The following is a 14,521-nucleotide window of genomic DNA, read 5'->3' on the forward strand; positions in this document are numbered from 1 at the left end:
GATGCAGGGTCTCCTTCCACTCTCCTCACTCAAGGCAGGCTCAGCTGAAGGACAGATGGTAGCAATCGCAGTCCTCCACAACCAGTAAAGGTTGTTGCAAGAGTGATAGGACACTGCACCATCCTCACTCCTCCGCTCCGAAACACAAAAAGGGAAGCTGTTAAGCCAGACTCCTGTCATCACTCCTCATTCCACATGTGTAATGCAGATTGTTATCCTCATCTATCCCACTGCAGGCTCTGGACCAGCTTGGGCAGCCTTCATCCTTAGCACCCAACCCAGAAGACTTAAACGGCTGCTCCAGCTCCTTGAAGTGTCATGGTTTCCATGCACACCCAACCCGCTGTAAACCAGTTACACTCCCCGACCTCACAAAACTGCCTTTTACCAGGTGAAGGGAGCGCAAGCAGCCCACGGAGGAAGGACAAGTCCAAGTTCATGGATGTTTGACACCTAACAGACCCAGTGCCCTGCCATCAAACCCCTTGTGCCCGTTGAGACACTGGGAACCCACAAAACAAGCCCAGGAGATGTTCAAGGCCAGGCTGGATGGGGCTTGGAGAAGCCTGGTCCAGTGGAAGGGACCTTAAAGAGATGATCTCCCTTTAATGTCCCTTCCAACCTAAACCATTCTATGATTCTACAACAAAGTGGGGACAAACTGATTCAGCTGTAAAAGTAACTCAAATAAGATAGGAAAGGGGAGGGTGGTCTTTAAGCATCCACATGAATCCCGTGCCACAGCAGCATCTGGGAGGGGCAAATGAAAGGGGGAAACGGTTGAAGCCAATACCTGCCCATCAAAACCCAGCCTAGAGTCCCAGCTGTGGGCAACAACGCACACTTCACCACCGGCAGCTGGAATGAGCCCCATCAGTGCCAGTGGGCAAAGATCAGGAACCACACAGCAAGTTACCCTAAGGCTGAACAAATTCACTGAGTTTTCCCAAGTCTAGGAAGACTCAATCTTGACTTTTGCCATCCTCAAGCTGCTCGCTCCCATCCTCACACCACCTCTTCCCTGGGCTGGAAACAGTATAGAATCATGAAGGTTGGAAAAAACTCTAAGCTCGTCCAGTCCAACCATCAGCCCAACCCCACGGTGCCTACTGAACCACGGCCCCAAGTGCCACGGCTACATATTTTTTGATCCCCTCCAGGAATGGAGACTCCATCACTGCCCTGGGCAGCCTCTTCTAGTGCTTCGCCACTCTTTCAGTAGAGAAATTATCCCTAATATCCAATCCAAATCCCTCCTGGTACAACTTGAGGCCATTTGCTATTGTTCTATTACTTATTCCTTGGGAGAAAAGACCAACACCTACCACACTACAACCTCCTCTCAGGGAGCTATGAGGTCTCCACCTCATTTTCTCCAGACTAAACAACCCCAGGTCTCTCAGCTGCTCCTCATAAGACTTGTGCCCCACCAGCTTCATTGCCTTAGTCGTGCTGTCATGCAGCTAAACACATCAAAGCACAGTTGTATTACAATAAAACATTTTTTAGCTGGGTTATTTTGCCATCCAGATCCATTTTCCTGCCAGGTTTGCCGCAGGGCTTGTACTAATGACACATCTTTCAGCTAAAGAGATGCCGACGAGGTCAGAGGGACCAAAAAGCAGCCCCAGAGTTCGCTGCACCTCATCTCTTAAGTTCATGTCTAAAAGCAAAGGCTGAGATTTTGCTCAGGGACATGGTTTAGTGGCAGATAGGAATGGTTGGACTCTATGATCCAAGAGGTCTTTTCCAACCTGGTGATTCTGTGATTTTTGACACCAGGAACCTGAATGACATGGGAACAGAGAATCTTAAAATCACAGAATGGTTTGGCTTGGAATGGACCTTAAAGATGTCAGTGAGATGGGATGCAGCAACAGTGCTTTTGGCTCCCACACATCCAGATCAGGTGCTGCAACGCCGTCCCCGTACGGCCAGGCAGAGCCCAAGGGTACAAAAAAGAACTTAAGGCAACATCTCTATAGGAGATGAGGTTAATTAGCTTGACATGAGTCTGAGAAGCTCAACGTGAGCCGGCAATGTGCGCTCACAGCCCAGAAGGCCAACTGTATCCTGGGCTGCATCCAAAGCAGCGTGGCCAGCAGGGAGGGAGGGGATTCTGCCCCTCTATTCCTCTCTGGTGAAACCTCATGTGGAGTCCTGTGTTCAGTTCTGGAATCCTCAACATAAGAAGGAGATGAAACTGTTGGAATGGGTCCAGAGGAGGCTACAAAAATGATCAGAGGATTGGAGCACCTCCCATACGAGGACAGGCTGAGAGAGTTGGGGTTGTTCAGCCTGGAGAAGAGAAGGCTCCAAGGAGACCTTAGACCGACCTTCCAGTACCTGAAGGGGCTTCAAGAAAGCTGGGAGGGACTGTTCACAAAGGCTTGGAGTGATAGGATGGAGGAAAATGGGTATAAACTGGAAAAGGGCAGATTTAGGCTTGATATAAGGAAGAATTTCTTCACCATGAGGGTGGTGAGGTCCTGGCCCAGGTTGCCCAGGAAAGCTGTGGCTGCCCCATCCCTGGAGATGCTCAAGGCCAGGTTGGATGGGGCTTGGGCAGCCTGATCCAGTGCGATGTCCTGCCCATGGCAGAGGGGTTGGAACTGGATGACCTTTAAGGTCGCTTCCAACCCAAACTATTCTATGATTCTATACAAGTCGGGAGACCCAGAACCCTAAAAAATTGCAGTTGAGGCCCCCTCTGGTTCTTTTGTTTAGGATGAATCTGGGTCCGGGAGCAGGTGTCAGGCAGGGGATGCACATGGCAAGCTGTAGGTGTTTCCAGGTCAGCCAAAGAAATGCTAATCCTAGACATGGTCATGGAAGAGGTGATAAAGGATTTAGGAAATAAAGCTTAATTACAGCCTGATTTTAATCGCAGTCCAGAGCCGCTTAGTGGAAATGCTACCCTATCGAGTGTGCTTAATTTCATTCCTGGGTCAAACAACATTGTAATTGCTCCCAACACACATAATTAGCAGAAACAAAACTCCTATCCAAAAGGGGGTTCCATACAGAAGCACAGAGTGGGCAATTAATTGCTGTCTACAATCCAACAATTCCCAGTTTTCCAAAGAAGCAAAAGCTCCTACCAGTCCCAACCCAAGAGAAATCTCAACCACTATGGAAGAGCCCAGAAAGCAAACACATACCTGAAAAGAAAACCAAAAGAAGGATGCTGTAACCTGTATATGACAAACACTGGCAGAGTGACAGACCGTGAAATCAGGGAGCCGTGGAGAACAATCCCTTAGGAACCCTAATCCTGCCCTGCAGCTCGCGCCGCAGGGGAACCAAGCATAAAGGGGTGTCGAAGAGGTGCAGGATTCATAGCTACGAACAAGAGTGCTCCCAAGATTTGGGCTTGTTCTGCCTGGAGAAGGTTCCAGGGAGAACTCAGAAGTCTCCCAGTACCTGAAGAGGCTCCAGGAAAGCTGGGAAGGGGCTCTTGATCAGGGAGTGCAGGAATAGGATGAGGGGGAAGAGTTTGAAGCTGAAAGAGGAGAGATTGAGATGAGATTTTAGGAAGGAATTCTTCACTCTGAGGGTGGTGAGGGCCTGGAACAGGTTGCCCAAAGAAGCGGTGGCTGCTTCATCCCTGGAGGTGTTCAAGGGCAGGCTGGATGGGGCTTGAAGCAACCTGATCCAGTGGGAGGTGTCCCTGCCCATGGCAGGGGGGTGGATCTGGATGGGCTTTGAGGTCCCTTCCAACCCAAACTACTCAATGATTCCATAAGAAAATAACTCGTTGTGAAGTAACAACTCCTGTTGTAACACCGTGGAAAAGAGCTGCTCCAATCTGTCAGCATGCAAGCAGGGGACCACCACAGCGCGGATGGGACTTTACCAGCATCTACAGAGAAGACAGCAAAACTGATCGATTAGTTTGGGTTGGAAGGGACCTTAAAGATCATCTAGTTCCAACCTTCCTGCCATGGGCAGGGACACCTCCCACTGGATCAGGTTGCTCCAAGCCCCATCCAACCTGGCCTGGAACACCTCCAGGGATGGGGCAGCCACAGCTTCTCTGGGCAACCTGGGCCAGGGCCTCACCACTCTCATGGTGAAGAAAATCTTTATGTCAAGCCTAAATCTGCCCCTCTCCAGTTTATACCCATCGTCCCTCATCCTATCCCCACAAGCCTTTGTGGACAGTCCCTCCTCAGCTTTCTTGAAGCCCCTTCAGGTACTGGAAGGTCACTATAAGGTCTCCTCAAAGCTTTCTCTTCTCCAGGTCGAACAACTCCAACTCTCATCAGACTGTCCTCATACAAGAACACTGTAACCACATCTGCATGGCCTGATGGAGCTTTTATAATTCATCAAACGCTACTTAAAAATCCTCCACCGATCTCAAAAAGCTGCAAACGCAGCTCGAGAGCAGGAAAAGGGTTTTCAGGAGTGACAGATTTCAGAGCTCACGCTGCAAAGAAGATTAAGAAGCGACTTCAAAACACAAGCCTGCATTTTAACCGTGAGAAGGCACCAGGTGTGAAAGGACAGGGAAATAACCACAGGCTGAAAGCCAGACCTGGATTTAACCGATGAGCGATTCAGATCGTCACACAGACTCCGCATGAATTGAGGGGCTGAGCACCGGGAGAAGTGGGTGAAGTTTGCAGCTCGTGTTTATGGGGCGCCACATGAGATAACCGCACCGTTTCTCCCGCCTTTATTTGTCCCAATTTGAGTCAATCATTTATGATGCTAAAGAACCTCCTATATGAGGACAGGCTGAGAGAGTTGGGGTTGTTCAGCCTGGAGAAGAGAAGGCTCTGAAGAGATCTTAGAGGGACCTTCCAGTACCTGAAGGGGCTACAAGAAAGCTGGAGAGGGACTGTTCACAAAGAGTTGTGGGGATAGGACAAGGGACAATGGGTACAAACTGGAGAGGGACAGATTTAGACCGGACATCAGGAAGAATTTCTTCACCATGAGAGCAATGAGGCCCTGGAACGGGCTGCCCAGGGAAGCTACGGCTGCCCCATCCCTGGAGGTGTTCAAGGCCAGGTTGGATGGGGCCTTGGGCAGCCTGATCCAGGGGGATGTCCCTGCCCATGGCAGATGGGTTGGAACTGGATGATCTTTAAGGTCCCTTCCAACCCAAACTATTCTTTGATTCTATAATGCAGCACAAAAGACACAAAAATCCAGCACAAAACGTGCTGTATAAACACTGTATAAAAAGAGCAAAGGGAGAAAACAAGCGCATCACAGGAGAAAGTATAACAGCATCAGCCAAGCAATAAAGCAATCTCTGCATATCAAAAGTGAGATATTTCATGGCAAGCAGCTGGCAAACGCTGCCCGAGCTCACAGAGCAAGGGACCACCCTTGTCTCAAAGAGTGACTTTGATGACAAACCACAGTGGCATCCATCCATCATGGCTTACAGCAACCTCAGCTCAAATGGACCATCACCAGCTTCCCATCAGTAAAAAAAAAACACCAAAAAGTGCAGCAGGCACAAAACTCACTGAGGAGCAACAAACCTCATTGGTTAAGTGAGTGTAATAAAAATTAAAGCGTGTCACAGCTCAGTCAAGAGGTGGTTTTTAAGCAAGGAATTTCTTTTCCCCTGGAAGGTTATCTGATCCTACACAATGAATGACTCTTAGAAGCCTCAATTCAGAGAGGGGATCCAAAAATACTCTGCAAAATCAAGAAGTGTAAGATGAGAGGAAAAAAAAAAAAGGAATTAGAACAGCAGAAGGAAGTGGAATTTGGAGCAATGGATATAATTAGTAGAGGTTGAATAGCAGGAAAGACATCCTGAAGTGGATTATTTTGATTCCAGGAGCATCGCAGACTCACGGAGATCCCCACAAAGACTCACTGAACTCACTCTTTCAAACATAACGACATTCACTGCGGGGAAAGAGAAGACATCTCGATGGAGCCACCAGCATAGCAAGAGATGAGATCGGCGCAGCTCATCACACAGACCAAGGCTGTCGCAACGCTTCCTCCCATGCCCTCTTCTCCCGTTTCCGATTTAGAATAAAATCCCTCTCCTTGAGGGATTCATCCCACATCTGCGCAGCGCCCGGCACAATGGAGTCCCGGCCCAGGCCACCGGCTCCCAAAAATCACAGCCAGAACAGAGCGGAAAAACAGGGCTGGAAGGGACTTCAAGAGGCATCTCATCCTTCCCTTGCCCCAAGGCAAGAATTACTACACTTGCTCTTTTTCCAATAGAAAACGCTCTCCCTGCTGGGTGGGACACAAACCCACCCAGACAGATTAATTAGTTGGACCTTAAATTTAACATCTTAACCCCTCCAATAATAGCAACTCAGCCTTGAGCGCTGCAGCAGGACAACACAGAGCGGCTGCCCTCAGAATATCTCCTTCTGCTGAGGTAGTAAGTGATAAAAGCTTGATTCTGCAAACAAACCCTCGCTGGCAGGAGGCACCCGGCTGCCCAGCCTATTTCTGAACTGCTGTCCCAGAAGGGAAGCCAGCTCGGCTCCTGAAGACACATTTCTTCCGTGATGCCTACAAGAAATGAGTCACCTCTTTTAAAAGTTTCCATCATCTTCTTTTCCGGACTCTCCAGCACATCATGTTTACCCTGAGCAGATCTAGCTTCAACTCTAAAAATCCTTGCAGCAGGTATTGCTTATCATTAATTTACACTCCTGATGAAGTACCACTCATAATTTAGTCCCGGTCCAGCCAATTTTGGCGGCTAAAACTGAGCAGTCGGGCTCCCAAATCCCTTCATCCCCCCCCCCGCCAGGGAAAGAGAAATCACAGAATCATAGAATAGTTTGGATTGGAAGTGACCTTAAAAGATCATCCAGTTCCAATCCCCCTGCCATGGGCAGAGATGTCTCCCACAGAATCAGGCTGCTCCAAGCCCCATCCAACCTGGCCTTCAACACCTCCAGGGATGGAGCATCTACAGCTTCCCTGGGCAACCTGGACCAGGGACTCCCCACCCTCATTGTTAAGACACTCCTCTTCATATCCAGTCAAAATCTGCCCCTCTCCAGTTTATACCCGTTTCCCCCCATCCTATCACTCCAAGCCTTTGTGAACAGTCCCTCTCCAGCTTTCTTGTAGCCCCTTCAGGTACTGGAAGGTCTCTCTAAGGTCTCCTTGGAGCCTTCTCTTCTCCAGACTGAGCAACCCCAACTCTCTCAGCCTGTCCTCATATTGGAGGTGCTTCAGCCCTCAGATCATCCTTGTAGCCTCCTTTGGACCCATTCCAACAGCTCCATCTCCTTCTTATTTTGAGCATTCCAGAACTGCACACAATACTCCAGATGAGATCTCACAAGATAAAGGAGAGGAAAAGACTTGTGGGCTGGAACTTACAACTACAGTGTTAACAAAGTCATAATAAGGAATATAATAAGAAAATAATCAAATATATATGAAATTGCACCCCCATCCACCCCATCGATGACTCCATGTCATCACAGACATTGCAGAGCAGACATGAGGGAGAGGATCCGAGGTTAGGAGGGAGCTCGGGAACTGGATTCAAGAACACACAGATCCAGGATGAGAGTCAAACAGACAGACAAGATCCTCACTGGATGTCAGCTACCAAAGAAGAGAGCAAGACCCTCATGATTTCTCAGTTTTATACCAAATGTGATGCCTATGAGATGGAATCCACTGTTGGGTCAGTTCAGGGTCACCTGTCCTGTTCTTTCCTCCCTGCAGGTGCAGCCTCTTCTGCCTCTGACTTAGAGCTCCACCAGCTCAAGGATGGCCTTGGTTTCTACAGCAATAAGGACAAGCCTTGGTTTTTCTGCATCCCAGTGCCCTGTGTGATCACTGCTAGACAGAAACCTCATCTAAAAAAACATGCCGTTAACGTTCAGAAAATGAAGTTACTCCGAGGAAATTGAGCTGAAGTCACAAAACTGATCCTACTTTAGCTCAAAAGACAACAACCACTGTGGTCTAACAGCAAATGGTGGCAAAGCACAAACCTTTCCTCTCTGCCCCAGTTGCTTATTAGTGTTCCTTCTGTGGGTATGCAAAGAAGGACATTAAGCCTAACTCCTCACTTAACTTTAATATAAAGAAACAAGACCAACTGCACTTAGTTCTAGGAAATGGGAAAAAAAAAACCCACCCACACTCTTCATTCTGGCAGTTCCCAGACATTCAAAACCAGTTTTTTCAGTTTTGCTAATAAATCTCACTCTCAGCATCCCCCACCACAGAGTTCCACCTCTAAAGATAAATCCAGAGCCCTATCGCTCCACAACTGCGTCTGTTTGTGCCTGTGCTGCAGCATCACTGCGAGAAAAACAGCTCAAACCCATTTATTTTGTAAAGACAGCCACCTGAGTCATTTAAAATAGATATATTCATAGAATCATAGAATTGTTTGGGTTGGAAGAGACCTTAAAGACGCTCCAGTTCCAACCACCCTACCATGGGCAGGAACGTCCCACTGGCTCAGGTTGCCCAGTGCCCATCCAACCTGGTCTTCAACACCTCCAGGGATGGGGCATCTACAGCTTCCCTGGGCAACCTGGACCAGGGACTCCCCACCCTCATTGTTAAGAAATTCCTCTTCTAATCTAGTCTAAATCTGCCTCTCTCCAGTTTATACCCATTTCTCCCCATCCTATCACTCCAAGTCTTTGTGAACAGCCCCTCTCCAGCTTTCTTGTAGCCCCTTTCAGGTACTGGAAGGTCACTCTAAGATCTCCTTGAACCTCTCCAGGCTGAATAAGCACAACTCTCTCAGCCTGTCCTCATATGGGAGGTGCTCCAGCCCTTGGATCATCCTTGTAGCCTCCTCTGGACCCATTCCAACAGTTCCACCTCCTCCTTATTTTGAGGAATCCAGAATTGGACACAATACTCCCAATGAGGTCTCACAAGAGAGGAATAGAGGGGCAGGATCCCCTCCCTCACCCTGGTGGCAACGCTTTTGATGCAGCCCAGGACACGGTTGGTTTCTAAGCTGCAAATGCATATTGAGAAGAAAGGAATTGCTGTTGCAGTGGGTGTGGTAGAAGAGGTTCCAGCCTCATTTACACCCAAACGCTCTCACCTGGCAGAGTCATTTCCAGTTCAGCAGCTCCTGGGCTGATGCCAAGCAGCTGAAAGAGGAACACAAAACCAACTGCCCTGCCCTGCCAGAGGGCACCTCGATCCCTTCACCACGCAAAGCTCCGTGCCGAATTCAAGCTCACGATAACACAGCTATTTAGGTTTTGCAGCTGAGTATTTCTGGTAACAGACCTCTTATTCCCCATCTCTCAGCCCCCGATAAGTTTGGCTGGAATGAGCTATAAATACCCTCTACCCACTTGTACCACCAACCTTCCAGAGAATCACAGGGATACACATGCTCAGCACTGCCAGGAACATATTTTGGGCTCAATTTGAAGTTCTTTGGGGAAATCCTGTGTTACTTTAAAGAAGGAGGAGGGATAAGGTGTTTCAGTCTGCCAAATACACTACACAGCTTTCACCAGGACAGCGATGCTGACAGTATCTGGTCTGGCTTGCAAGAACAGGAATTAAATGTACATGATTTATTCAAAATATCACTTTTTTTAAAAAAAAAAAAAAAGAAGTGATTTTTCCTAAGAAGTGTTTGGTTAAACGAAAAGGTGTCGGTTAATCCCTCAGATTAACAGCATCAGCAGAAGCCAATTATAGAATCATTTGATTGGAAAAGACCTTCTCAAAGGTCGAGTTCAACCGTACCTGTCCACTACTAAACCAGATCACTGAGAACCTCATCTTTTAAACACTTCCAGGGATGAAGACTCCACTGCCTCCCTGGGCAGCCTCTGCCAGAGCCTGAGAACCCTTTCCATGAAGAAATTTTTCCTGATACCCAATCTAAACCTCCCCCAACACAACTTGAGGTCATTCCCTCTCATCCTATCACCTGTCACTTGGGAGGAGAGCCCAACACCCACCTCACCACAACCTCCTTTCAGGCAGTTGTAGACAGTGATGAGGTCTCCCCTCAGCCTCCTTTTCTCCAGACTAAACAACCCCAGGTGTCTCCTAACTCTTGTTCTCCAGACACTTCTCTGGAATGCCACAAAAATCCCCCCCCAGCATCACACAGCAACACTGCAAAGGCTGAAACACCAGTCCCAAACACAGGTAAAGGAGGAGGAAAAGAAGGAAAAGGATGGGACCGGCGTTCCTGGGCTGGTACCTGGATCCTGCATCCCTCTGCGCTCCTGGGGCAGCAGGAGCAGAGCTTAGGGGGGGCAAGCTGGGGGTTCCAAGGAGATGTGGGGAAGCAGGGGGGTCCAAAGGAGGGTCCAAGGTGGGGCTCAAGGTGGGGGGAGGGAAGCAAGGGCTTCCAAGGGGGGGTGGATGAGCAGGGGCTCCAAAGAGGAGGGGGAAACAGGGGCTTCCAAGCAGAGTTGGGGGAGAAGCAGGAGCTTCCAAGCAGGGATGGGGGGTGGAAATAGGGGCTTCCAAGTGGGAAGGGGATGAAACAGGGGCTTCCAAGTGGGAAGCGGGGGAAGCAGGGGCTTCCAAGTGGGAAGCGGGGGAAGCAGGGGCTTCCAAGCAGGGAGAAGGGGGGGGAAACAGGGGCTTCCAAGTGGGAAGGGGAGAAAACAGAGGCTTCCAAGTGGGAAGGGAGGGGAAACAGGGGCTTCCAAGCAGGGAGGAGGGGGGAAAACAGGGACTTACAAGTGGGAAGGGGGGGAAACAGGGGCTTCCAAGCAGGGAGGAGCGGGGGGGAAAACAGGGACTTCCAAGCAGGGAAGAGAGGGGGGGAAACAGGGACTTCCAAGCAAGGAGGAGAGGGGAAACAGGGTCTTCCAAGCAAGGAGGAGAGGGGAAACAGGGTCTTCCAAGTGGGAAGGGGGGGAAACAGGGGTTTCCAAGCAGGGACGGGGAGGGGGGTGGAAATAGGGGCTTCCAAGCAGGGAGGAGGAGGGGGGAAACAGGAGCTTCCAAGGGGGGGAGGAGGAGGAGGAAATAGGGGCTTCCAAGGAGGGGAGGAGAGGGGAAAAGGGAGGTGAAGGAGTGGAAGGGCAGCAGGGTGTTCCAAGCGGGGAGGGGGAAGCAGTGGAAGAAGCAAAGGGTTCGAGCAGGGGGGTCCAAGGAGGGGAGAGGACGCAGGGGTTCCAAGGTGGGGAGGAAGCAGCGGAGGAAGTAAAGGGTTGAAGCAGGGAGTTCCAAGAAGGGGAGGAGGCAAAGGGTTGAAGCAGGGGGTTCAAGGAGGAGGTCCTCCCAACCTGAAGGATGCTGCAAGACCCACTGGGATGAGATGCTTTACCGGGAGAACAAAGGATCCATTAAGCAAACAGAGGCGTTTGCAAACAGAGCCGGGATGGGAACACTCCCCGAGGCTTCACCATTCCCCCCTGCCCTGGCCAAAAGGGCTCAAAGCAACCAAAATGGGGGGTTTACAAGGACAACCCGGACAGATCCTGGGGGGGGGGGGGAGGGAGATGCTCTCCTCTCCGGGGGGAGAGAGGGAGGCGGATGGACCCGGTACCGCTCGCACGGGAGGGCAGGGGCTGAGGGCTCTTTCCAGAAACCGCTCTTAATGAACGCTAATCCTTCGGGTTTCCCCTTTTCTCCCGAGATTTCCCCGAGGCCGAGCATCGCACCTGAGCGTGGGGCCGATGCAAGCCGTGTCGGTGCTCTCGATCTCCCGCAGGATCCTCTCGTGTTCCGCCGCCGTCTCCAAGCTCTCCAGCTCCGCCATCTTCGCCTTTTCCATGGGGGAATGAACCGCCTGGACCTGCCCCCCCCCCGCCTCCTTCCCCCGGTTCCCGGCCCTGCCCCCTGCTCTGCTCGGCACGATGGGAAATGTAGTGCGGGATGCAGGGATGCTGCGCCGCGGGGGGCGGGGAGGGTACCAGCATCCTCCTCCTCCTCCTCAGAGCCCATCCAGTCCCACCCCCTGCCGCGGGCAGGGACACCTCCCCCTGGATCAGGCTGCTCCAAGCCCCATCCAGCCTGGCTTTGAGCACCTCCAGGGATGGGGCAGCCACAGCTTCTCTGGACAACCTGGGCCAGGGCCTCCCCATCCTCATCGGGAAGAATTTCTTCCTAATGTCTCATCTAAATCTTCCCTCTTCCAATTTAAAGCCGTTTCCCCTCATCCTGTCACTCCAGGCCCTTGGGAAAAGTCCCTCCCCAGCTTTCCTGGAGCCCCTTCAGGTGCTGGAAGCTGCTCTAAGGTCTCCCCAGAGCATCTCCATCTCCCCAGAGCATCTCCATCTCCCCTCTTCCAGCTTCAAACCATTCCCTCTCATCCCATCCCTGCACTCCCTCACCAAGAGCCCCTCCTCAATTTTCCCATAGGTTCCCATGAGGTCACAGAGCTCCCCTGCAGTGACACCCACCATGAAGGTGAGACTTTTCCAATGCCAAATGAGGACGTGTAATGCTACCCCTGAAGACGCTCATAGAATCACAGAATCACAGAATCACCAGGTTGGAAAGGACCCACTGGACCATCGAGTCCAACCATTCCTAACACTCCCTAAACCGTGTCCCTCAGCACTTCATCCACCCGTTCCTTAAACACCTCCAGGGAAGGCGACTCAACCCCCTCCCTGGGCAGCTGTTCCAGTGCCCGATGACTCTTACTGAGAAGAATTTTTTTCTGATATCCAACCTGAACCTCCCCTGACGGAGCTTCAGGCCATTCCCCCTTGTCCTGTCCTCTGTCACTGGGGAGAAGAGCCCAGCTCCCTCCTCTCCACAACCTCCTTTCAGGTAGTTGTAAAGAGTAATAAGGTCTCCCCTCAGCCTCCTCTTCTCCAGGCTAAACAACCCCAGCTCTCTCAGCCGCTCCTCGTAAGACTTGTTCTCCAGCCCCTCAGCAGCTTCGTTGCTCTTCTCTGGACACACTCCAGAGCCTCAACATCCTTCTTGTGGTGAGGGGCCCAGAACTGAACACAGCATTCGAGGTGCGGTCTCACCAGTGCTGAGTACAGAGGGAGAATAACCTCCCTGGACCTGCTGGTGACCCCATTTCTGATACAAGCCAAGATGCCATTGGCCTTCTTGGCCACCTGGGCACACTGCTGGCTCATATTCAGTCGGCTGTCAACCAACACCCCCAGGTCCTTCTCCTCCAAATCATTATTATCATGATGGATAATAAGGAGGGGGGAAAGATAAAACACTAATGGTTGTTTAAAATTAAGTGGGTTGTTCTTGTTTTAGTTCAGACATGGGATGGGTTCAATTTAGGTATAGAAAAATGGTGGAAAGAAAAGCGGATTAAAAGTTCCAACCTCAAGCCAAAAATTACATAGAATCATACGATCATAGGATCATAGAATGGTTTGGGTTGGAAGCAGCCCTAAAGCCCATCCAGTTCCGTCACCCCCTAGCATGGACAGGGACACCTCCCATGAGATCAGGTTGCTCAAAGCCCCATCCAACCTGGCCTTGAACACCTCCAGGGATGGGGCAGCCACAACTTCTCTGTGCAACCTGGGCCTGTGCCTCACCACCATCAAAGGAAAACATTTCTTCCTAAGATCTCATCTCAATCTCCCCTCTTTCAGCTTCGAACAGTTCCCCCTCGTCCTATCCCTGCACTCCCTGGTGGGAGTTCACCAACTCTTGCACATCATGCCTATCAATGCCAACCACAGTGTCATGTGAGAGTAGATGGGACCTCAGATGTGTAAACACCAGTGAGGAATTCTGTCCACTGATGGCAGTCACCATGGAGATCTTGTAGAAGCTTTCTGAGAACCAAGAAGCAAAGAGACACATCAAGCGTGGAAGGAAGGTGGATAAAAATAGCAGGGTGGTTTCCGAGCTCCACAGCCTGGCACTGCCTTCCCTCAGAGCTGGGTTGGGAGCTGAACTGGGAGGAAGCTCTGTGTCTTTTGTGCCGCCTCCACCAGCTGCTCTGCAGAGGCTGGAGCAGAGCATCCACAGCAGAAGGCTGGGGCTTCTACCACTGCTCCTCACAGGTACAATCCAGCATGGCAAAACACCATGACAGCTGCTGCAAGGAGCAGAACATTTGCAGTTCAAAGTTCTTTGGACTTTAGACCACCACGATGAGCTACCTGTGGCTGCAGGAAATATAGAATGCACTGCTCAGCGTGTGATACATACCCAGTTCTGGTGTAAAACCCATAGATACCACCATCTACTGCTGTTAATGGCTAAGAAGATTACAGTTGCGTTGTTGGGGACTGAGCCATAATTCCTGAAGTTTGCAAAGCAGACCATGGCTTTGTCTTCACTGAGGTTTAGAAACAGGATTAAACGTCAGTGGTGCTATAGTGAGTGGCTGGCAACAATTCATGATGGTTGTAATGACAGGATGAGACACCAGTGCCAGGTTCAACCCTGAGTGCTGGGTTAGGTTGTGGTGTTATCACCAATAAGGCTCTCAGAGTCTAACTCTCTCTGGTATGAGGACCTTGTTTGGTCCACTTGGACCTTCTCCCAATAACAAGTGATAGGATGAGAGGAAATGGCCCCAAGTTGCACCAGGGGAGGTTTAGATTGGATATTAGGGAAAATTTCCTTATTGACAGAGCGGTGAAGCACTGGAAGATGCTGCCCA

General features: G+C 50.6%; 1 protein-coding gene across 3 annotated transcripts in view; it reads right to left on the bottom strand.

The window, feature by feature from the left end:
* Positions 1-11,710, bottom strand: part of EXOC6B (exocyst complex component 6B) — a 363,401-nt gene extending 351,691 nt beyond the window's left edge. For all 3 annotated transcript variants that reach the window (XM_054065132.1, XM_054065131.1, XM_054065129.1), the window contains exon 1: positions 11,583-11,710. In XM_054065132.1, coding sequence (XP_053921107.1) covers positions 11,583-11,695 — 113 coding nt within the window. In that variant the 5' untranslated portion in view covers positions 11,696-11,710. The remainder of the gene's footprint in view (positions 1-11,582) is intronic.
* Between the last annotated feature and the right edge of the window lie 2,811 nt (positions 11,711-14,521).

This window comes from Cuculus canorus, chromosome 4 (assembly GCF_017976375.1).
Source record: "Cuculus canorus isolate bCucCan1 chromosome 4, bCucCan1.pri, whole genome shotgun sequence".
Classification (NCBI taxonomy): Eukaryota; Metazoa; Chordata; class Aves; order Cuculiformes; family Cuculidae; genus Cuculus; species Cuculus canorus.